Source organism: Crinia signifera, chromosome 3 (assembly GCF_055691185.1).
Source record: "Crinia signifera chromosome 3, ASM5569118v1, whole genome shotgun sequence".
Classification (NCBI taxonomy): Eukaryota; Metazoa; Chordata; class Amphibia; order Anura; family Myobatrachidae; genus Crinia; species Crinia signifera.
In genome coordinates, this window is record NC_139219.1 from 88,023,026 (window position 1) to 88,046,373 (window position 23,348).

The following is a 23,348-nucleotide window of genomic DNA, read 5'->3' on the forward strand; positions in this document are numbered from 1 at the left end:
CCCCCCCCCCCCCGCGCTGCTGACAAGTTTCAATTGTCAGCAAGAGGCATAGCTCCCGCCACATAAATTAAGATATTTATTACACAGTATACTGTATGTGTTTTAAATATCTTTGTATTTTCTTTTTAATCATTTGTGACAGGTGAGGCTTGACACTTTTTTGGCTTGGAGGTGCAAAATTTCTAGTTACGCCACTACCCGACATCTAAGTAAGCCCTCCCCTCTTGTTTTTAGGTCTGTATTTATTTTTCTCTTTGAAAACTGGCTATGCACCTGAATCTTATTGTCCATTCTAGCTGGTTTGTGCGAATTAAAATTGACCCTTTGCTCTGAAACGTAGTAAAACTGTCAAATGTTTATTCAGATAGATTGGTTAAATCAAATGGATTTAATCAATTTGTCTACCCATTTTTGTCTGCTTTTCAGTGTTTGGGAGGAAATTATGAATAGTAATTTTTAACAATGTATTACAGTTTGAGTATGCCTATATATATATTTTTATATTTCAATGATGTATTTTGAGGTATCTTGCATTTAGGTTGTACAAACAAATGAAACATATGAAATACACACAAATATATTTTATTTGTGCATAAAACAAGATTTCAAAACATGAAGCAAAGTTTGTGTACTATCTCAGGTACTGAATTTAAATGCCCAGCAACCACTTTCTTGCACATATTTAGTGCCAGTTACATATCATGTACCCAGTAGTGCCAGTTACAGATGTCCCCAGTAGTGCTTTTAGCAAGTATTTTTTTTCCACTTTCTGGAATGGATGGTTTTCGTAATAATTTGGATAATGGATATTTGGATCACGGATACTCAACCTGTACCAGATCTGACAATACTTCTTTAGGTATATGGCCAGAGTAGGTCACTGTTTTTCAAGTACGGTATCCTCCATTGATTAATCTCTGCAAATACTTCGGGCCAAATGTAATAGGGTGAGAGTTTCAGAAAGTGGGAGATTTTGGGAGAGTTTTCCCATTTTTTTTAAAGTGGCAATCATTGACAATACAAAACCAGGTTGATTTTGCCATGTCATTTATTGCTGCTTTAAAAAAAATGTGTTTGAAGGTCAAGATAACATACACTAGGGAACAAGAAAAATGTATGTCCCATTTTGATGTGAAAATTAGGAAGGTACACTTTACTAAGATCAACAAGTGGATTTTTCACTATTTTTTTTCCTTACTTGGAACAAGAGCACATTTTTCACAAAACTTCAAGATTTTGTGGTTTTGCTTGTCTCAATTGTCCCACTTACATAAAGCACAACAGTAAAGGGGTAACCTAGCTGCAGTGCTAGCACATGTGCAATAATATTTAGGCAAACTCACATTTTAGGAATATATATATATATATATATATATATATATATACATACACACACACACACACACACACACACACCTTTATCAATTAATCAAATACTGCTTAGCCTTTTGTAAGAGGGGTACTATCTTAGTAACTGGGCTTTCCCTATTCAAATGCAGCCTTTTTCGGACAGTTTTTCTTCCAATGCAATTTCTCTTCTGTAAAAAGTCAAAGCAGCCGCAGATTGACTAAAACACGTGGATAGGCGAGTAATTTGCCGAGCCACTTGTTTTCTGACCATGCTGATTTTCTGACAGTCACCAAATCAACACTATAATTGAATAGGTTGAATGTAAATAAGACCGAAAATCATCAAAATTCTGATTTTTCTGGCACTTATCGAACACCCTCTATATTTACTAACGTGCGGGTTTTTAGAAGTGGAGATGCTGCCCATAACAAGCTATCAGATTCTGCCTTTTTTTATTACCATCTAGATGTAGAATCTGTTTGGTAACTATGGGCAACATCTGCTTTTCTAAACCTGTGTAACCACACACACACAAATGCATGATTATTCTAAATGAGTACAGCGCAATGCACACATCTGCTTTGGACTATATAGTACAGATCTTTTCTATATAATCTTGCCTGCAGAGTCTATTTTTCTATTAAGTTTCAATGCCGCGGGGATGCACATCGGGATCGAATGTGGTTGATTTCCATTCGATTTTGCTTATATAACAAACTCAAATAGAACAATATACAAAATTAAACCGTGTGTACACTACATTAGAACACCCATCAAAACCATTGGGACAGAGTTGCTGACCAGTGTTTAATCCAGTATTAAAGCATGTTTCCTCTATTACAGTCATTTATGGGTCATATTTTGATCATGCGCTTAGCTTGGAGAAACATCTAGACGATGGGAATATACTTGTACTTACATTTGAAGATATGAAAACGGTGAGTGTCTTCTGTACTGTGTATATTTTCTACAACACCATACCTCCCAACTTTTGAAGTTGGGAGGTCTGCCGCGCGAGCTCCCGAAAAGGGGGCGTGGCCTTGAGAAAAGGGGGCGTGGCCTCACTGGGTGACGCAAACTCCGGCCACGCCCCGTTTTCGCCGCTCGTTGGCGCTGAATAGACGCTGTGCGCATGCGCACAGCGTCTATTCTCGGCAAGCTGGGGGGGGCTCCCAACTGTCCCCCCCCACCGCGGGACAATGGCGGCCCCGGGCGGGACGTTCCCGCGGTAAGCGTGACAGTTGGGAGGTATGCAACACTAATAAGCATAATAAATGATTTCATGATAAGAGCACAATAATTAATTTAGTTTTGCTGTTGATATCCTTGAACAATCGCCATACCTGTGCCCTTCATCCTGCATTACCATCATTATATACTGTATAGGCATTCTTGTCAACATTTTAAAAATATTTTCTGGTGTTGCCTTTTGTTTTGATATATGTAAACCATGTAAGTGATTGGTCACGGTAGACGTGGAAATGTTAATAAGGACATCTAAAAGATCTAACGCAACAGGGATAAATTGAATAACAGACACATTTTTAGGTACTAACATTTTCAGGGAACACTATGGAACTGCCCCTGGAATTTAGAGACCGTTTAGAATTCTATGTTACAGCTGCTATTTTCTGTAAATACACATTCATATTTGGAGAAAAATTGTTCAAGAACAACTTAGATCAAGAGCTTGTGACCCAGTAAATGCAAATAGAGAGCTTGCAGACAATATAGATGCTGTGGAGCCCACCAGAGAAGCTATTGAAGACCCGGAAACCCGCTGACCAAGATGCTATGGTCCGCTACTACAAGTCGCCGTAAGCCTTAGACTCACGGCACAACCACTTATAGTCAAGGGGTAAGTCACCCTGGACTATGTTACTGGGACTACATAAGTGTCCCTCTTTTCACTAAGGTAGTCACGAATGCTATATAGCACGTTCTCTTTTTTCTTCTGTTTTTTCTTTTTTTTTTATCTGGTTCTTTTTTCTTTCTTTTGTTATTTAGTCAGTCTTTAGTCACTACTGTTAACAACTACTGTTATCTACTCGCTCATTAATGTTTAAGCACAGTACGGACCGATGGGCTTATAAGGTATTGCTATCTCAACTACCCTCTTCTATGCGTACAGCCACTAAGGTTAACTGCTCTGTATTAGGACTTGCAAATAGTTCTTTCATTGCTCCCCAGGAAGCCCCCAGAGGTTCTATATTCCCCCTAAGGACTAGCATAGTAGTCTTAACGTATTAATGATCAATCCTTAGTAATCAGGCCGTGGGTAAAACGATACTGTCAATAAGTTGTCTCCATAACAGACACGATCGCGGCGTAGCGATGTGTCGTGACCATGTATGATGTATGTCTTTGGCTTGCGTTGTCTCATGTAATTATTGCTGTTAATGTAATTTGTAACGATGTATGTGTGTATTGTGATTTTAAATGTCTCAAAAATTTAAATAAAGACTCAATTAAAAAAAAAAACAAGTCGCCGCAAGCCGCGACAAGAAGCCGCTGGATGACGTCACTCCCGACAGCTGCAGACTCCCACAAGCAGCCACCAGCTAAAGGACTGACTATCCCCTTTCTCCCCACAGACAGGGTAGGATAGGGAAAGCAGCCAAATACCGCAGACCCCTATCAATTAGCTATATCTGCGTGCAAAACATCCTAAAAAGGAGTGCAAACAGTTAATTGCATTTATATTTATTTTTATTTATGTCTTTTTATTTTATTTTTATTCGTTTTTTTTACTTTCCTCTTTGTTCTCCATATTGTCTGCAAGCTCTCTATTTGCATTTACTGGGTCACAAGCGCTTGATCTAAGTTGTTCTTGAACAACTTTTTCTCCTGTTTCATCACATATATATTGAGCAGCTGAGACACTAGAGCAATCCCACTGTAGGAATTTATTCTTACAGTACGTCCAGTTTACACATACTACACATTTCACTAAAAACAGAAATGTATTATTTTGACTGGGTCTCTCTCCATTTTTTGAATCCATTAATTATGGTCATTGCTTTTGTCTTTTGTCTCTAAAAGGACTTCCCTGCAGAAATAAGGAAAATAGCCGACTTCTATGGGCTGTCTATGACAGATGAGCAAATCCAGCATGTCCAAAACAAAACTTCTTTTAAAACTATGAAAGAGAATTCCAGTAAAACTCATGGGAATATAGGAGGTGCTTTTTTCAGAAAAGGTTAGTAAAATCTGAGATGTGTTTTTCAGAAATAGAAAATGTAGAAAATATCACACGGGGGCGATTTCAGTACATATCGCTGGTAATATGGTTGCTGAGCGAGATAAATCTCCAGGAGCACGCTCCCGCTTCATGGTCGCTGGTTGCAGAAGCATGCTCCGATTAAGGCTAAAGCTGTGTACACACGGGGGCGATTTCAGCATATAATGCTGAGCGACCATATTGCCAGCGATTGGAGTGCGCACCGGCGATAAATTACAGGATGCGCGCTCCCATTTTTAGCCCCCTTATGATCGCTGGTCGCAGGAGCTTGCTCCTGTGACCAGCTGATTCCCTCTGCAGCTCCCCGGCAGAGGTTCCTTTTCATCAGCGACCATCTCTGGTCGCTGATGAAAAGGAGACACTGAGCAATATATTGCTCAGCAATATATCGCCCCCGTGTGTACACAGCTTAAAAGTCTTTGGTCACTGGTGCACAATGCACTGTGCACCAGCAACTTCCAGTCAAAATGAGGTAGAGACAGAATGAGACAGAATAGCTTGCCATTTTCAGCCAAAATCGCTCAGCGACAAAACGCACCGTGTGTTCACAGCTTTAGGCCCACCTTATCAGGTCCAGATTAACAATGGGCCTGATGGAGCTGTAGCTTGAGGCCAACTCTCCATTTTGTAGATGAGGACTGGGACTTTGAAACGAGCCAAGCACCGTATCGCTAGCCCCCCAGGAACCGGAGATACCACCGGTCAAAGCTTTAACGTTTTCCCCATAGGATAACATTGGATCCACCCAGTTCCGATGACTAGCATTCCCCCCCCCCCCCTCCCCTGGCATCACAGAGCCCAAATAGCTGGGCCTTCAATCTGATACCAGGCTAGTTCATATAGGTTAATTAGTTCCAGAGATATTGTGAGAAAACTGATTTTATTATTTCTGAAATGTAATTTCAAGGCTGTTTATGTTCTTTGAGGGCAGATTTCTCTGGAACCAAAGGGCCCAGTTTCATAGTACCAAAATCATTCGAAGCCCACTTAAAGGTTCTTCAATATGATACTGGATCAGTTGGTTCCAAAGATATAGCCAGTTTAATGATATAGCTGGTTAACGGGGGGGGGGGGGGGGGGGGGTTCTCTCCCCTTCACACTAGAAAAAAAATGCAGGGACTAGGCTGCTGTAAAAGGGGCCAGCCAGGGAATGTCCCTGTGACCATATTCCTGGGTAAATCTCTGCATATTCTCTGGTGAAAGGGGGTATTTCAAATAGTGGGGACCTGCAGTGCTCTGAGTACCCCCGCTCTCTGACGGCTGTCAGGTGCTGTCACTTCTGCCCGGCAGCAGCTGTCCCCCAGTTACCGTGAGCATGTATTCCCCCTTGGCAATGAGCATGTAATACCACATGGCAATGAACATGGAACCCCGGGCAATGAGCACGTGGGTAAGCAGCACTTATATAGCATCATTTTTAATTGGCATTATGGTGTTTGTCATAATACATAATGGAAATTATGGTGTGTTGCTTAACATGTAATAGGCATTTATGGTGTAATTTTTTTGAAGCATATTGTGAATTTTGGCTTAATCTGTTTGGTATAATGTGTATTTTGGCTCAATCCATGTGGCAAAATGTGAATTTTGCCTTAATCTGTGTGGCATAACGTGAATTTTGGCTCAATTCCTGTGCCATAGTTTGAATTTTGGCTCAGTTGGTGTGAATTTTGGCTCATTCCATGTGGCATAATGTGTAAGAGGCACGTACAGTATAAGGGGGTTACTATTGTGTTGCATGATTTGTTTAAGGGGTATATGGTGTGGTAAACTTAGGTGACCACATAAAAGGTGCTGAAATGTTGTCTACCAAGTTTTGGCTTTCAGTATTTTTTTAATGACTGGAATGCAGCCTCACCCCGCAAGTATCTTAGGACATCAGCGTCCTGCGGGGGCACCTCTGGAGGGCACCCGGCAATATACACTGCTCAAAAAAATAAAGGGAACACTTAAACAACACAATGTAACTCCAAGTCAATCACACTTCTGTGAAATCAAACTGTCCGCTTAGGAAGCAACACTGATTGACAATCAATTTCGCATGCTGTTGTGCAAATGGAATAGACAACAGGTGGAAATTTTAGCCAATTAGCAAGACACCCCCAATAAAGGAGTTGTTCTCAGCTCCTATGCTTTCTGGCTGATGTTTTGGTCACTTTTGAAAGCTGGCTGTGCTTTCACAGTAGTAGCATGTAGTAGCATGAGACGCAGTCTACAACCCACACAAGTGGCTCAGGTAGTGCAGCTCATCCAGGATGGCACATCAATGCGAACTTTGGCAAGAAGGTTTGCTGTGTCTGGCAGCGTAGTGTCCAGTACATCAGTGTAGTGTCCAGTACATCAGGATGAAGGGGAAACTCTCCCCGAAATGTTGAAGTGTTTGCTGTCTCAATACACGTTTTGCTGTGTTAAAAAATCTTCGAGTGCCGCCTGATCATTACCTCCTGTTACTGGGTCCACCGGAGTGCACAAACCCCATTGAGGGTGGCAGGAGTGCCGGAGGCTGCATCGATTCAAATATATATATCCATATATATATATATATAATCAAATCATCCGATGCTCTCAGTACGGGTGATACATGGTCGGCACTGAAGCCCAAAGTCCGCTGGAAGGTATAAAGTATAAAGGAAAGTATATTCTATTTTCTGTTCCAGGCCCTTGCATATGCCAACCTCTTTGCCATTTTCCACCCTATACTAAACCCTTTGCATTTTTCCTATGCCAGCCCCCTGCCTTTTCCAGCACACATTTTATATATAATTAGTTGAAAGTATTTACACAAATAGAGACACATCCATTAGCAGACCACCCAACCAGAGCACTGGTCACGCCCCCCACATTATTAGGTGCTGGCCACCACCCCTATTATTGCGCATAATAGGCCCTTGATCATTTTCAGCTCCAGGCCCATTTAGACCTTTAGACCTTAATCTGGCACTGCACCTAGTACATATATATATAACCGGTTCACATGTTACAGCCTTACAGTATTTACAGTAGGAAGCAAAATAAATATATTTGCCTCTTTATATGTTTTTAGCATAGACTTAAGTCAATATTATTCAGACTTGCCTACCCTCCCAAAATTGTCGGGAGGGTCCCCCTCCCGGCCCCCCCGGGAAGGTGGGCAATCCTCCCGCATTGGGCAGGCAGTCCCCGCACACCCCTACCCTGCTGCACAAAATTACCGGTTTTCGCAGGCCCGCGGGGAGGGGCGGGTGCTCAAATGTCATTTTAGCCCCTCCCCCAATTTGCGGACCCGCAAATTCCGTTATTTGCCTGTCATGGGGGTGGGGCTTGGCGATGCTTGCCCGTCCCGCCCCCCTGACATGCTGCTGTCGGCAAGTCGGCAAGTATGATATCATTATTATTATAGGTACTTGTGTATTTTGGCGGCGCCCATCGCATCGCATACCATAACGCATACGATGGTATGCGATGCGACGCGATATCGTACGATAGTGCACGATGGCATACAATATTGAAATTGTATGCCATTGTACATGGCATACAATGCCATACGATGCGATGCGATTAAACATTGTATAAGCACCCTATAAACGTGAACCCGAAGCGTGGCGAGCGCAGCGAGCCCGCGAGGGGCGGCGGTACGCGTCCTACGACCTTTTCATACCCCCACTATCCACGTCGGCGTGGAGTTGAGAATAGAATAGTGTGGCGAGCGCAGCGAGCCACTGAGCCCGAAGCGTGGCGAGCGCAGCGAGCCCCGCCAGGGGACGCGGATACCTGTGAAGCCCGCGAAGGGACACGTTTACCTGTGAAGGTATCCGCGTCCCCTCGCGGGGCTCGCTGCGCTCGCCACGCTTCGGGCTCGGTGGCTCGCTGCGCTCGCCACACTATTCTATTCTCAACTCCACGTCGACGTGGATAGTGGGGGTATGAAAAGGTCGTAGGACGCGTACCGCCGCCCCTCGCGGGCTCGCTGCGCTCGCCACGCTTCGGGTTCACGTTTATAGTGGGGGGGTGGCGTGGGGGTGCATTTAACATTGTAAGCACCCATTTGGGTGCTCAAAAGCACCCTTTAGGGTGCTTATACGATTTTTGGTCGTATAGGGGGTCAAAATTGCGTCGCATCGCATCGTATGCCATCGGGTGCATGGCATGCGATGCGATGCGATCTGTTCGTCGTACGACGGACATCGGGGGCGCCGCCAAAATACACAAGTACCTTATTATATTTTATTTATAAGGCGCCACAAGTGGTATGCAGCGCCGTACATATAGAACACATTAGAACACTACAAGGTATATAGAACTAAACATAACAGCAACAGACCACAATTAACAGCACACTGCTTAGTACACAATACATCTGAGATATAGGGAAGTGAGTGAGAAGAGATGCAGGTATAGATTGCATGTAAAGCTGTGTACACACAGTGTAATTTGGTCCCTGAGCGATTTTGGCTTAAAATTGCTTAGCAATATATTGCTCAGTGTACTGGTAATATCTCTCAGCAATATATTGCCCAGTGTACCAGCGATTTTGGCTGAAAATTGCAAGCTATTCTGTCTCATTCTGTCTCTACCTCATTTTAACAAGAAATCGCTGGTCGCTGGTGCACAGTACATTGTGCACCAGCGACCAGCAATTTTTAGCCATAATCGGAGGAGCATGCTCCCGCGACCAGCGACCATGAAGGGCTGGCACCGGGAGCGCTCTCCTGGAGATGTATCTCCCACAACACATAAAATCACTGATAATATGGTCGCTCAGCTACCATATTGCCAGCAATATGTGCTGAAATCGCCCCCCGTGTGTACACTGCTTAAGAGAGCTGTAATTGAAATGCAAGAAGTGTGCTGTGAGAACAGAATGGAAGAGGGCCCTGCTCTAAGGAGCTTACAATCTAGAAGGAGGGAGAGACAGACAGGTGACATGGGGTGCAGGTAAGGAGACCTGAAAGCAAAAAGTGAGCATGCATAGAAAAGGCTGTTTCTTTCTCTATATAGTTCTGATTAGAATTGCAAGAACATTAATTAAAGTACATGACCAATTAGAATAGTCCTGGGAAGTCTTATTTGCAACATGAAAACTAAAGTGTGGTAACTGTATATCAGATGCTGTAATCCTCAGCAACTTATTGGAGTTTAGCTGTGTAGTTATTTTTCTAGTAAATGATGGCAAACATCTGATTTGTTGCTATTGCCACACAACAGTTTACCATCTAGTACAGTTTCATAACTGTCCCTCCAAATATTATTGGAGGGCAAAACTAATTTAAGGAAAATGAAATTGAAATAAGTTTACTAATCTACTAAGAATACGAATAGGTCTAATATTGGTATTATGAATACGACTGGCTACGGCCATATTTTAACCAAATACGATTCGTACAGTAAATAGGGCAATAAGTACAGTAAATAGGGCAATAAATAAGCTGTCCTGTTTACGAATTTCGTATTCGGCTGATGGCATAGCCAGTCATATTCTGACCAACATGAATTCTTATTTAGCAGTCGTATATATGGCCGCTAAATACAAATATGTGTCGGCAGCCTGCAGAGATCAGTCAGATCCAGAGCCGGTCCTGGTTTAAATAAAATTAGGGTACCAAACAAATAGGGGTTCCCCGTATTTTTTAAAACCAGCACCAGGCCCAAGGGCAGGTCCTAGTTCCCAAAATGCAGGGGACAAAATGACTAGGGGTCCCCCGTATTTTAAGAACCAGCACCGGGCCCGCCCAACCAGCCAGCAGGGTAATGCCACAGCTGAGGGGAGACTTTTTATACAAGTCTTTGGCTGGGGGAGCCAAAGCATTCATCCCCCTGACCGGTCAGCCTGGGCAGGGGTCCTAGGGCTGATAAATGTGAAAAGAAGGTATAATCTATTGTATATTGCTGCGGAACTATGGGTCCCAGCAAGCCTCCCCCGCATGCAGGGACTTGGAGAACCACAGCATTACAAATCGACACACAATTAAAGTAAAATGTATTACACCCAGAGCCTACACATACAGGTACTTACCTATCTTGACACTCTAGGTAGGTCTCTGTCCATCCGTCCGTCCGATGGTCCTGAAGAAATCCAATATGGGTTGGGTACCAGTGGAAGGAACCATACTTACCAGGGTCCTCCGGCGTAGATCAAGTCATTTTGCTTAGTCAAAATCTCCCAGTTGCTGCCAGACATAAGCCGGTAGCCATCCCCAGCAGCAGTCCGCGTGTACAGCCAAATAGACACTGCAGTGTCTATTCGGCTGGGTGATGTTGGCTCTGCGGGGCCCAGCATCGCTATTGCCCGCTGTGTACACAAAGGGCGATTCAGGGAAACCTAAGTGATTTTGACGATGTAGTCAAAATCGCTTAGAACAATTGCCCCAAGTGTTCACGGCTTAAGATCTAACATAGATACAAAGTTTTCTATGGCCCCTTTGTCTGTAATTAACCCATAATGCTTTGCTTCTCTCATTCCATTTGAATGTGGTTAAATGTTTACAGTCTATTGCTAAACCATATAAGGTAATACTAGATGACCTTTGATGCCAGTAATAAGTTTTAGTAGAACCCTGAATTTACCTTATCTTGTTACAACCATTGTCAGCTTGAATAGATGAGCCACAATCCATACCTCCCAACTGTCACGATTACAGCGGGACAGTCCAGATTTTCGGGTCCTGTCCCGCTGTCCCACCCGCGGCAGGCATTGTCCCGCTGCGGGGGGTGGCAGTTGGGAGACCCCCAAATCTAATAGAATAGACGCTGTGCGCATGCGCACAGCGTCTATTCTCGTATGAAAATGAGGTTGCGGCTAATTAGCATAAGCCGCGCCCTCATTTGCATACACTCCGCCCCCTTTTCCCCACCACAGAAGTTGGGAGGTATGCACAATCAGGTAATAAAATCTATATACTGTGTGTAGTATTTACTATATTTGTAAAGCCTTCTCACATGTTGCATCGTTGATCAATAATCAGATGGATCACCCCCTACTTATTGAGCAGATTCAGGGAAGAAGGAGAACATAGCAGAAGCAGGGGAGGAAGTGTATAATGCATGTCAGGGCAGCATAATAGTTAGGGAGATTGAGCATAGTACAAGAGATGGTAGTACAGCATATGTACATATGAGGGGAATGAAGGAGAGCATAGCACTTTGTGTTTAGGGGGTTGGGATGAAGTTAACATTGGAAGGAATGTCAGCAGTCAGAATACCAAAAGACAGGCGCCAGACCATTGTGGAAATTGATGAGGGTGCCAATGTCAGAATACCCACTGCCGACATCCCAAATGTAAGTATTCAGAGAGGTTATTGTTGGTCTTGGGGAAGAGGAGGGGTTAGGTTTAGGTACTAGTTGGGGACTTAGAGTTAGGCTGCAGCGGGTGTTAAGGGTTAGATTCTTAGGAGGGGGTTTAAGGTTAGGCTCATGGGAAGTGTGTGTGTGTTGGGGGGATTGTAACTGATTCCTGTCAAAATTTCTATGGATGTTGGCATCGGTATTCTGACCACCGAATCCTGTCCACCAGTCATCCGTATGCATTCCAGGGGATTGTGTGATATGCCTTCATGTTCTATGGAACGCCAAGTCTACAAGTACTCTTGTAATTAAAAATATAGAGTTTCTCATTTACTGATTATTATTCTAACTCTTTCCACTTACCTGTATATTTCTTATTAAGGAGAAATTGGGGACTGGAAGAGTCTTTTTACTGAAGAACAGAGTAAAGAAGTAGACGTCAAGTTTGAAGAGACCCTCGCAGGGACAAAGCTGGGAGAGAAGATCAACTATACAAAATATTGTACATTTTAGAGCCTTTGTCCCCTTCTCCCTCCCCCAAGTTGTTTGTATTAAATAAAATAATCACACTGCTGCAGACTTGTATTTATTATACAGTATTTGTATTAGTTCATGAAAGTATAAAAATTACAAATGATTAAAACAACTTTTTTTAATCAACAAGAGGATCCAGGGGCGGATTGGGAATGAAAACCAGCCCGGGAAATATCTTGAAGCAGCCCTTATAGGGTTAGTATTTTCTGGGGGTGTGGCCTAGCGGCAGGGGGGTGTAGCCTATTTCAACAAGGCCACGCCCCATTTTCGCTGCTGTGGGGGCATGGCTAGTGGCTCTCTGAGCTGCTGGCTATGTCCCCAGCCCCTCAGGCTGCAGAATAGGCACATGCACACAGCATCTATTCTGCAGCCTGTGGGGCTGGGGATATAGAGACAGAGGGGGTGACAGGGGGTCTCCCAACTGTCCCCCCCCCCCTGCCGTGGGACACTGAGTATGGGCCAACTCCCTTAAACACATTATGCACCATAACAACAGAGCCCTTTTTTCTATCGAAAAACCTGTACACCGTATGCCACACAGTATGAGCCAATATTCACATTATGACACATGGAATGATCCAAAATTCACAAAATGCCACACAGAATGAGTTAAAAAAAATAACATTATGCAGCACCCTATGAGACATTATGCCACACCCTATGAGACAAAAATCACATTATGCTAAACAGTATGAGCTAAAGTTCACATTATGCAATGGAATGAGAAGACTCAGGGTGAGAGGGGGTTGGTGATGAAGGGGGTGACGAGGGGTAAGAGTAGAGTGGCAGGGTGGAAGAGGATGCAGGGAGGGAGGGGGGACGCAGGGTGGTGTAGAATGCTGGGAGGGGAGATCGCTGAGGACAAAGGGAGGGAGGACGTATGCAGTGGCACAGGACGCAGAGTGTGAGGGGGGCATGGTGACACAGGATGCAGGATAGGAGGGGGAACGCAGAGTGGCAGAGGATGCAGGGAAGGGAGTCGCAAAGTGGTGGAGGATGCAGGGAGGAAAGACGCAGAGTGGTGTAGGTTGCATGATGGCAGAAGATACAGGGAGGGGGGACGCAGGGTGGAGTAGAATGTGGGGTGGTGTAGGATTCAGGTAGGGAGGGGGGAAGCAGGGTGGCAGAGGAAGCAGGGTGGGAGGGGGTATGCAGGGTGGCATGTATATATATATATATATATTATATAGCACACACATATAGAGTCAGAACAATTAGTGGCACACACTCGGACTTCCACAGCACAGCGTGAATCACAAGGAGTTAACCAACGTTTCGGAGGTTAATCCGTTGTCAAGGTGAGAACAATGCATATCACAAAAGCACTTACATTTATACCAGTGGACCGGAACAGAGTCTTGCTCTGTTTGTCCCTCTCTTTGCATGTCTCTGAACAGTACTTCCTGGTTGGCCACGTTGTGCTGCTGTGGCAGCTAACCTCACACGCAACTCCATTGGATGATCCTGTTGCTAGGAGACAGCGGTGTTAGGGTAACTACAGACGCTAGAGCAAGTGCCGGAGAGAATAACCTACAATCAAAATACCAATAAGTTACAGTGGGGCAGATGTATTAAGCTTGGCGAAGAGATAAACTAGAGATAAAGTGGAAGGTGATAATACACCAGCCAATCAGCGGTGTTTGAAATATGACAGTTGGGAGTTGATTGGCTGGTGCGTTATCTCCTTCCACTTTATCTTCACCAGGCTTAATACATCTGCCCCATAATACCATGAATAGAAAATATGACAAAAGGAAAGAATGAAAAAAGGGGGGAGGGACATCAGTGAAGGGAAAACATAGCAAAACCGGCAAGGCTCACATGAATACAGAAACATATTGAAAGAAATATATATATATATATATATATATGGACAGGTTACCCCAACCGCGCTTTGAAGATATGTGGCAGCAATACTGGGGGGCCCTCTGTTAGACAGGACCCAAGATAGAGATAGAAACCCATCCTATTTATATATATATATATATATATATATATATATATATATATATATATATATATATATATATATATATATAAATAAAACAAAGTGGGTCCCAATATTAAACCTTTCAGACTCCACTTGGACCTTACCCCAGCTGGAATGTATGCCATTTACCACTACTCTCTGTCCCCGATTGTGTAACCAGTTTTTAATACAATTACAGTACAAATTTTATCTCCTAACCCTAAATTACCTAGTTTTATTATTTTATGAGGCACTGTGTCAAAAGCTTTAGTGAAATCGAGCAGTACTACACCAACAGATTTCCCTAAGTCCAGCCCTCTACTGACTTCCTCAAAGAACCCTTTTAGCATGTTTAAGGTCAATGATGAAATCCATGGAAATGTGAGTGTATGGATGTTTTGGAATGGACAATGGTCGATAATACCCTGCAGATGATTAAGGGGAAACTTTTGTGCTGGAGACAAAGGGCAAGATTCACCAAACACAAAATGCCGTAAAAACCCAGTTTTCGCGGTTTTTACTGCATTTTCATATGCATCAAAGCCCCACCGCTGGGGCTTCGCTGCGAGAGGTTACGCCAGTTCTATATCGTGTAACCCCATGGAAGCCTATGGGCTTCCTTTCGCGTCCCCCGCCGCCCCCTGCGCCCCCCCGTCGATCCGCAATGCCCTCCCTCACCTGTGTCCAGGCAGTCTCCTGCTGTGCTGCCCGGACCAGTGATCTCCTCCTGCCTGCACCGCTTCTGGGTGCAGGGAGGAGGAAGAGGAGCCCTCTCCCAGCCTGATAAGGGTTCAGGGAGGGAGGGGGGACCCGCAGCACATCGCTGGCCATCGCCTTTGCGTTAATAATCGCATATGTTACTGCATATGCGATTATTAACACTGCGAGTGCCGGTGATGTGCTGCGGGGGTTATTGGAGAATCCCGCCCAAAGTCTTGTATACTTGTTCTCATGGATGGACACCTATAGGACTGATTAACTAAGTTTCTACTCCCACATGTCCAGCAATTGCGAAACATTAGCCTATTGAATGAGATTCTTATGTATATCTGGAACTATGAATATTTTCCATGGAGGTTACCAGGTGCTCAAACTAACACTGTGGGAATTACTGTAGCAAAGGATACTGTTTGGAAGCACCAGTTTCTTCTTCTGAGCACATAGAATGTGTGAGGGTATTTGCCTTGCCATTCTGAGAACCTGAATTCCTGAAATATGTCTTGCAGGGTGTGGATCATATGGTCGACCAGAAGTTGGTCGACAGTCATTAGGTCGACACCACTAGGTTGACATACTGAAAGGTCAACATGGGTCTAGGTCAACATGGGACAAGGTTGACAGGTCATTAGGTCGAAACAAGCATTAGGTTGACATGGGCAGTGAAAAAGTTGACGTGGGGTTTTCACTGCTTTTTTACCCAAATGTCGACATGGCTTGATGTGCTCACCATGCTTAGGGCACGGTGCCTCGCTAGGTTCGGCACACTATTTTATTCTCCCACAAAGCCCTAGTGGATGTTAGGACATGAAATACCGCCTGTCGGCACATGTCAGCTAAAAAAGCAGTGAAAAAGCCCATGTCGACTTTTTGACTGTTGACCTTGCCCATGTCGACCTAATACTTGTGTCAACATAACGACCTGTCGACCTTATCCCATGTTGACCTAGACCCATGTCGACATTTCAGTAAGTTGACCTAGTGGTGTTGACCCAATGACCGTCGACCAACTTTTGGTTGACCAACCAAATGTATCCCGTCTTGTACATGCATACGCACCCACATGCCATTAAGGCCTATGGAGTGATGAACTATTTAAAGCCCAGCAAACCATGCAACATGCCACAATGTACTGTAAATGTCCATGCATATGCATCAGGGTAAAGCTGAAGCTGGCTTCATCTGTAACTTCAAATCATTATTCAGATCTGATTGCAGTATGAATTTGTTTGGAAAATGGGCAAAACCATGTGCACTGCAGGTGGGGCAGATGTAACATGTGCAGAGAGAGTTACATTTGGGTAGGGTGTTGATCTCGGCTTGGAAGCTACATTGAGGCTGATAACAGATAATCCCCTTTATACAGGTCCTGCCATTCCATTGTTCATGCAGCTTTTATTGCTTACATTGAAGCGCAATTATTTTACCTTTAACGGTAAATTTTTCTTGCAGTTGAAGGGGTGTGCGATGGGGTCCTCAGTGGCCCCATCGTTCGCCAACGCCTTCATGCACACCATCGATAAATTACTGTTTATTGAAAACCGGGCCATCAGTGGGTCAGTTCTATTGTATCTTCGCTACATAGACGACCTACTGGTGGTCTGGGCTGGAGCAGTGGATGGGCTGGAGAGTCTTATTAATACGCATAACTTGACAGACTCCCCTGTGAAAATTACATTTAAAATCGACAGAGCATGTGTACAATATTTGGATGTTAACATCAAATTACTTAATGGAGCAATTTAGACATCCTTATACACCAAGTCTACCAACAGGAATAACATATTACATGCCAGCAGCCATCACCCCATTCCTTTGAAGAAGGGCCTCCCCTTCTCCCAGATGTTGAGGGTGCGCCGCATATCCAGCACTACCTCAGATCTGGAAGCCTCACTTGATCAGATGGTCATTAAATTTGAAGCCAGAGGCTATAGCCGATTAGACCTCCTACATGCCAAAAATAGAGTATTGACCATGAGCAGAGAGCAAGCTCTCAATTCTGCCAAAAATATTGATGTAAGTGATAAAGTCATCTGGGTGAATTAATTTCACTACAAAAGTAAACAACAGAGCCAGATTGCTAAAAAACATTGGCCCATTGTCAATACAGATCCCCAACTTCCTTCTTTAAATAACAAACGCATCATGCACGCGTTTAAAAAAACTAAAAGACCATCTGTTTAAAAATGATATAAGATTCCCAGCACCCAAGCCTCCCACTTTTCTGGGCATACCTAAGGTGGGTTGCTTTCGTTGCAGTGGATGCACCACTTGTAGCTATATGGTGCCTGGGGATTTCTTTCTTCCATCCCTTTTCAGGGAAGAAATTAAAAATCAGACACAGGGTCAGCTGCAATACTAAATATGTTGTTTATATGATCAGCTGCCTCTGTGGCCGCCATTATATTGGCAAAACTGACCGGGCATTTAAAGAACGTGCGGCCGCTCACAGGTCCAACATAAAAATTGGACTTTCTGCTGGTCAGAGTGAATTTCCAGTCGCCCGACACTTCATTGAGGCTAGACACTTACGTTATAGAATTATTGACAATGTGCCCCCGTTGCCCAGAGGGGGTGACAGGTCTACTGCCTTGTTGTGTGCGGAGAGTAGGTGGATCTTTTATTTGGACACCTTATCCCCGCGCGGACTTAATGAGAATTTGGGTTTATCCCATTTTCTATAACAGAATTTGTTGGTGTTATTTACTTCCTTGTATGTATTCATCTGTCATTTGTTTAATTATGTGATGCATAGTAGATCCCCTATGTGCACTAACTTTTGCTTAGTCAGCAAATGGTTAAAGACATGTGCCGTTATTCATTGGGTGATATTACCTACTGTAGCGTCTTAACAATCAGTATCGCCTCATATTGCTTTAATGCCTTGTTGTTATTTCTGCCAAACATTTCTGCTTTTAAACTTGTATCTATTTGTTTACATTCAGTGCGCCTTCGTTGCTATGCCTACGGCACACTGATGCGTGGGGTCACGTGATTTCCTGCGTGCCTCGCTGCGCCCAGCTGAATGGATGATGTCACTTCAGTGCGACGCACGGCCGGACGCCGCGTTATACGCATGGACACAGGGTATTTAGGTAAGTTTATTGTATGTATGTTTTGTTCTCACATGCACCTTTGATAAAGGAACCTAGAGGTCTCGAAACGTCCGGAACAAATTGCCTGCTGTGTCTTATTTCCGAGTGCCGCCGCACCCACATCCGTCTGCATATCTGACAGCCTGTCAGCTTGGAGGGCACCGGATTGATTGCTAACTCCCTAGGTGGGAGAATTGTTGCTGCAATTGGTGTGGAGTGCCGTCCCAGGATTATCTATATATATATAACACACAAAATTCCTAGATTTGCGCTGATCCTGAAAACCTAACGGTCGCTATAGCACTTGGCCCCCTACTAGTGAGGCCACACCAATCGAATACCACCACAATAGTGCTAATTAGCGCCCAGTAGTCACACTAGTCTTTCCTATCTCTATACCATCCATAGACACATTTTTAAAATGAAAAACATTTATTGTAAAACCACTTTAAAACAATTTGTTTACACAGTTTTCTCAACAGAAGATTTTCTTTAAACAATGGATGTATGCAAAAATCCCGACGCGTTTCGTCTCACAACGAGACTTCATCAGGGGTACTTTACATATATCTATAAATAAAACATAATAATAAGCATATCAGACAAGGAAAGACAACAATATACATACAATTACATTTTTTTACATTTTTACAAATTGTCCTGTGTGGATGAAGAACAGATGGAAGATATTCTTTTTATAGTATTACTTTCATCAGATTCGTATGTAAGAGAAACACTATTTTTATTTTTTGTATTCACCATATATCATTAATTGAAAAGAAAACATTTTTCTTGGAAATAAGATTCAAGCGGGAGGAAGGAGAGGAAAGAAAAAACGTGGAAAATTCCAGCTTGCATTACTATTACCATATATATTTTATATTTTTATTTTTATTATTTCCATAATTTTATGATTTTGTGAAATAAAAAGCATGTCATACCTTGTTCGGTCTGTATAGTAATTTCTCAGCAAAGAATAAAATTTCGGTACTGGTTTTACTGTCAATGGTTCAAACCTGACTCCTCACTGGGTATACTACAACTACCAACAAAAATATATAGATTCAAACTTATGATACAGGTCGAGTATCCCGTATCCGAATATCCGTTATCCGAATTATTCCGAAAACCATACATTCCAGAAAGTGAAAAAAAAAATTTTTTTTGCTAAAAACTCACTGGGGACATTTGTAACAGCATCACTGGGGACATGATATGTAACTGGCACTATATATGTGCAAGACAATGATTGCTTGGCATTCAAATTCAGTGCTGAGATAGTACACACATTTTGTTTCACATTTTGAAACCTTATTTTTTGAACAAATAAAATATATTTGTGTGTATTTTTTGTGGTAATAAAATATATTTGTGTGTATATTATGTGTTTATACAGCATAAATGCAAGATACTTCAAAATACATCATTGAAATATTAAAATATTCCGAAATACGGAATAATCCGTTATCCAAAATTCTCCTGGTCCCGAGCATTTTGGATAAGGGATACTCAACCTGTATCAATTTTGATCTCAATTAATTTATATACACTCATTAGGTTTCAGTTTTACCTTTAGTTTATAGTCTGTTTTGCTGATCCATAATCATTCTTCTCTTTTTATATTATGAGGAATATCTAGTGGGTTCAATAGATATAACAATTTTTGTGACATATGAATTTAACCCATTTAGATCCCTTTCAAATTATATTTATGGACACATACATACCGATTTGATTTTAGATTTTTAGAATAATCAGGTGTTTGCGCAATCCTTTCGCCTCCACAAATAAAAATAAATAAATTAAAAAAACAGGTAAACTGGACCACAATTCAAAGTTTTTTTCTTTTTCTCTCTCTTCTATAAAGAGGGGAGAAAAGTATATTAAAACTTATTTTAAGCTAATTACAGATGTCCCCTTTATAATTCTATTTTTATTAGATTTTTACATATGAATTTAACCCATTTAGATCCCTTTCAAATTATATTTATGGACACATACATACCGATTTGATTTTAGATTTTTAGAATAATCAGGTGTTTGCGCAATCCTTATATTTGCGCAATCCTTATATTTATGGACACATACATACCGATTTGATTTTAGATTTTTAGAATAATCAGGTGTTTGCGCAATCCTTTCGCCTCCACAAATAAAAATAAATAAATTAAAAAAACAGGTAAACTGGACCACAATTCAAAGTTTTTTTCTTTTTCTCTCTCTTCTATAAAGAGGGGAGAAAAGTATATTAAAACTTATTTTAAGCTAATTACAGATGTCCCCTTTATAATTCTATTTTTATTAGATTTTTACATACCTCCAATGGATAGGTAATCCTATAGTCCTTAGAGGCAAAAAAGCTTTCCAAAGGAACAAGGGAAATTCCTAATGGACAGTACATGAAAATATTATATTACAATCAAAGTTTAGGGTAGCAAACACTATTTCCAGCTTTATCTCCATAAGATCAAATAACCTTTTGTATACCTGGTATCTCCAGTAGTAGTGTTCTCCTCTGTATCCAATGTGCAAGTGATACCTGTGTGTCCAGGTCCTCTATTTATAGGAGGAAGTCTGTGACCTCACTTCCTGTGTTTCTATAAATGTGTATTTCAATATTTTATTTTATATATAATATAAATCTACTTGAATAACTTTCTATAATTATTAGTGCTTTCATTAGTTAATTGTTTTAAAGTGAAATAATAATAATATTTTAATTGTGCCATAGTGAGCTCTAATTTTATATCACTATACTCTCAGTAATTAATTTGAATTTCTCTTATTTAAGTGAACTTATTTATCTACCTGTATTTAACTCCCTACTACCTTTATAATTATAAATTTCTTCATAAATATAGTGTAAATACCTTAATAGGCATGTTTGCGTTCCACCTTCGAGTGGGTGAAACGCACAGCCATTTTAATTTTATTTCCTAGTTCATGATGTAATACGCTAATCATGTGATGCGCTCCACCATTTATCAGGTGGAACGCTTCGTCACCAAGCCGGAAGTCTATTGGCCGGCGCTGTCTATAGGTATCTTGCGTTCCACCCTTTCTCCGGGTGGAACGTTCTGCCATTTTCTACACTGTTCAGTGCCGGAGATATCTTCTCGGCTATTGGCTGAACCGCCCTAATACCATGCGTTCCATTAGGTCATTCATTTGGAACGCAATGCTATTTTGCCAGTATACTTCCGCATAGGAGTAGGTTTTAGCGTATATTGGCTGAACCGCCCTAATACCATGTGTTCCATTAGGTCATTCATTTGGAATGCAATGCTATTTTGCCAGTATACTTCCGCATAGGAGTAGGTTTTAGCGTATATTTTTCTTTTTAACCTACACCAGTTTTAATCTTAATTAAGTGAAAAATTACAATGTGCCAGAATTATTTTTATTTTTATTTATTTTTTTATATTTTATTGTTAGTGTTTACTATTTAAAAATCCATCATAATTTATCAATCCATCATAATTTATTTCCCCACTAACAATATAGTTTTGATAGAAACCCCTAAATCTCATGGATAGTTAACTGGAAACCGTGTTTGCCTTACAAAAGATATTTAGCATTAACCCTCTTAAATTTACCCTTTGATCTAGTTTTTACTTTAAGCCAAATTAGAATATTACTTGAATAATGATATGGGATACAGAATGATAACGGATTCATACTTTTTGCTAAGCAGATGACAAACTATAGCAATTTAAAGTTACATATTGACATATCACCAACCTGATAGCAAGTTGTTACAGTTTTACATACATCATATAGATATTGCAAAGATATATCCGGCATATGTATTACAATAAAGTTACAAGCTTAACAAAACATGGAATTTCACCCAAGCCAGGATGTAAAAAAATCTTGGAATAGTTAATGAGGGTATTTACCTAGGTCATGGTAAAATTTACATAAGAATAGTATTTATCGGTATATCTCCATATATAATTTATACACAATCTATACAGGAATAACATTTCCTAATATTCCCAGTACATCACAAAAATATTAATGCGGTTGGAATGTACCTATATGAGGTCAAACTTAAAGAAAGGGAGTGATTTCTATGCATTCATTAAGTCCCTTTGGGGTCATAGTATCAAGGGAATAGATCCAAAAGGATTCTCTCATAGTTAATAATCTGTCTTTATCACCTCCTCTTGGATCATCCTTAATTTGTTCTAAGACGGAAAAGTTAAAGGAGCTTACTTCAGAATTATGCTTACACTCAAAATTTCTAGGCAAGCTGTGTGTCTGTACTTTTTTCTTTATGTTACGTAAGTGCTCCTGAATGCGCAATTTCAGATTCCTCTTAGTCTTACCAACATATGATAAATTACAACCGCATTTCACAATATACACCACATAAGTGGAGTTACATGTTACCACATTTTGCATCCTATAATCTCTTTTCAAATTTTCTGGAATGCTAGGACCTTTCCTATCTATATTCTGGCAGCATATACATTTATTACAGGGATATAGTCCCCTCCTGTCAAACATATTCCCCATTTGTAATGGGGGATCTGAATTTTTTACTTGTCTAAGTTTGCTAGGGGCCAGTAGACTTTTGAGGTTTTTTGCCTTCCTGAAGACAATATCTGGTATATCTGGAAGGTGAGGGCCTAGAACAGGGTCCATTTTTAATAGGTACCAATGTTTTTGAAGACATTTAGTAATTTGTTTGTTTTCCTGGCTATATTGTGTAATGAATGGTCTCAATTTATTAGGAGTAGATTTTACCTTCACCTGAAGGAGATCCTGTCTATTTAATAAAGATGCTCTCTCTTGATCTTTTCGAATGTTTGAACTTTTATATCCTCTTTCCAAGAAGTTTCTAGCAAGTAAGTCAGATTGTTCCCAGTATGTTTCCACACTGCTACAATTCTTTCGAATTCTGACAAATTGGGCATAGGGGACGTTATTTTTCCACCTATCCAAATGGCAGATATTAGCTGGGATATAGCTATTGGCATCTGTTTTTTTAAAGAATGTTTTGGTATTGATTTTATTTTCAGTGTCAACTGTTAATACCACATCTAAGAAATCAATTTCAGTTTCATGCTCTTTGTATGTAAATATTAAGTTGAAATTGTTAATTTGCAACCCCTGGATAAAAGAGTCTAAGCTTGTCTTATCTCCCTCCCACACCAAAATGAGGTCATCTATAT

At 41.5% G+C, this 23,348-nt stretch overlaps 1 protein-coding gene and 1 long non-coding RNA gene across 2 annotated transcripts in view; one reads left to right on the forward strand and one right to left on the reverse strand.

Moving 5' to 3' along the window:
• The window catches only part of LOC146063618 (sulfotransferase 6B1-like), a 28,157-nt gene extending 15,730 nt beyond the window's left edge, over nucleotides 1–12,427 (forward strand). Inside the window, exons 5-7 of the mRNA XM_083176175.1 lie at nucleotides 2,195–2,289; nucleotides 4,394–4,550; nucleotides 12,236–12,427. Coding sequence (XP_083032301.1) covers nucleotides 2,195–2,289; nucleotides 4,394–4,550; nucleotides 12,236–12,366 — 383 coding nt within the window. The 3' untranslated portion in view covers nucleotides 12,367–12,427. The remainder of the gene's footprint in view (nucleotides 1–2,194; nucleotides 2,290–4,393; nucleotides 4,551–12,235) is intronic.
• Nucleotides 12,428–19,105: 6,678 nt separating this feature from the next.
• Nucleotides 19,106–19,998, reverse strand: LOC146062538 (uncharacterized). Its single transcript, XR_014471376.1, has 3 exons — nucleotides 19,896–19,998; nucleotides 19,739–19,803; nucleotides 19,106–19,210 (listed from the first exon to the last, which is right to left on the reverse strand). It is a non-coding gene; the product is annotated as an uncharacterized LOC146062538 (long non-coding RNA).
• Between the last annotated feature and the right edge of the window lie 3,350 nt (nucleotides 19,999–23,348).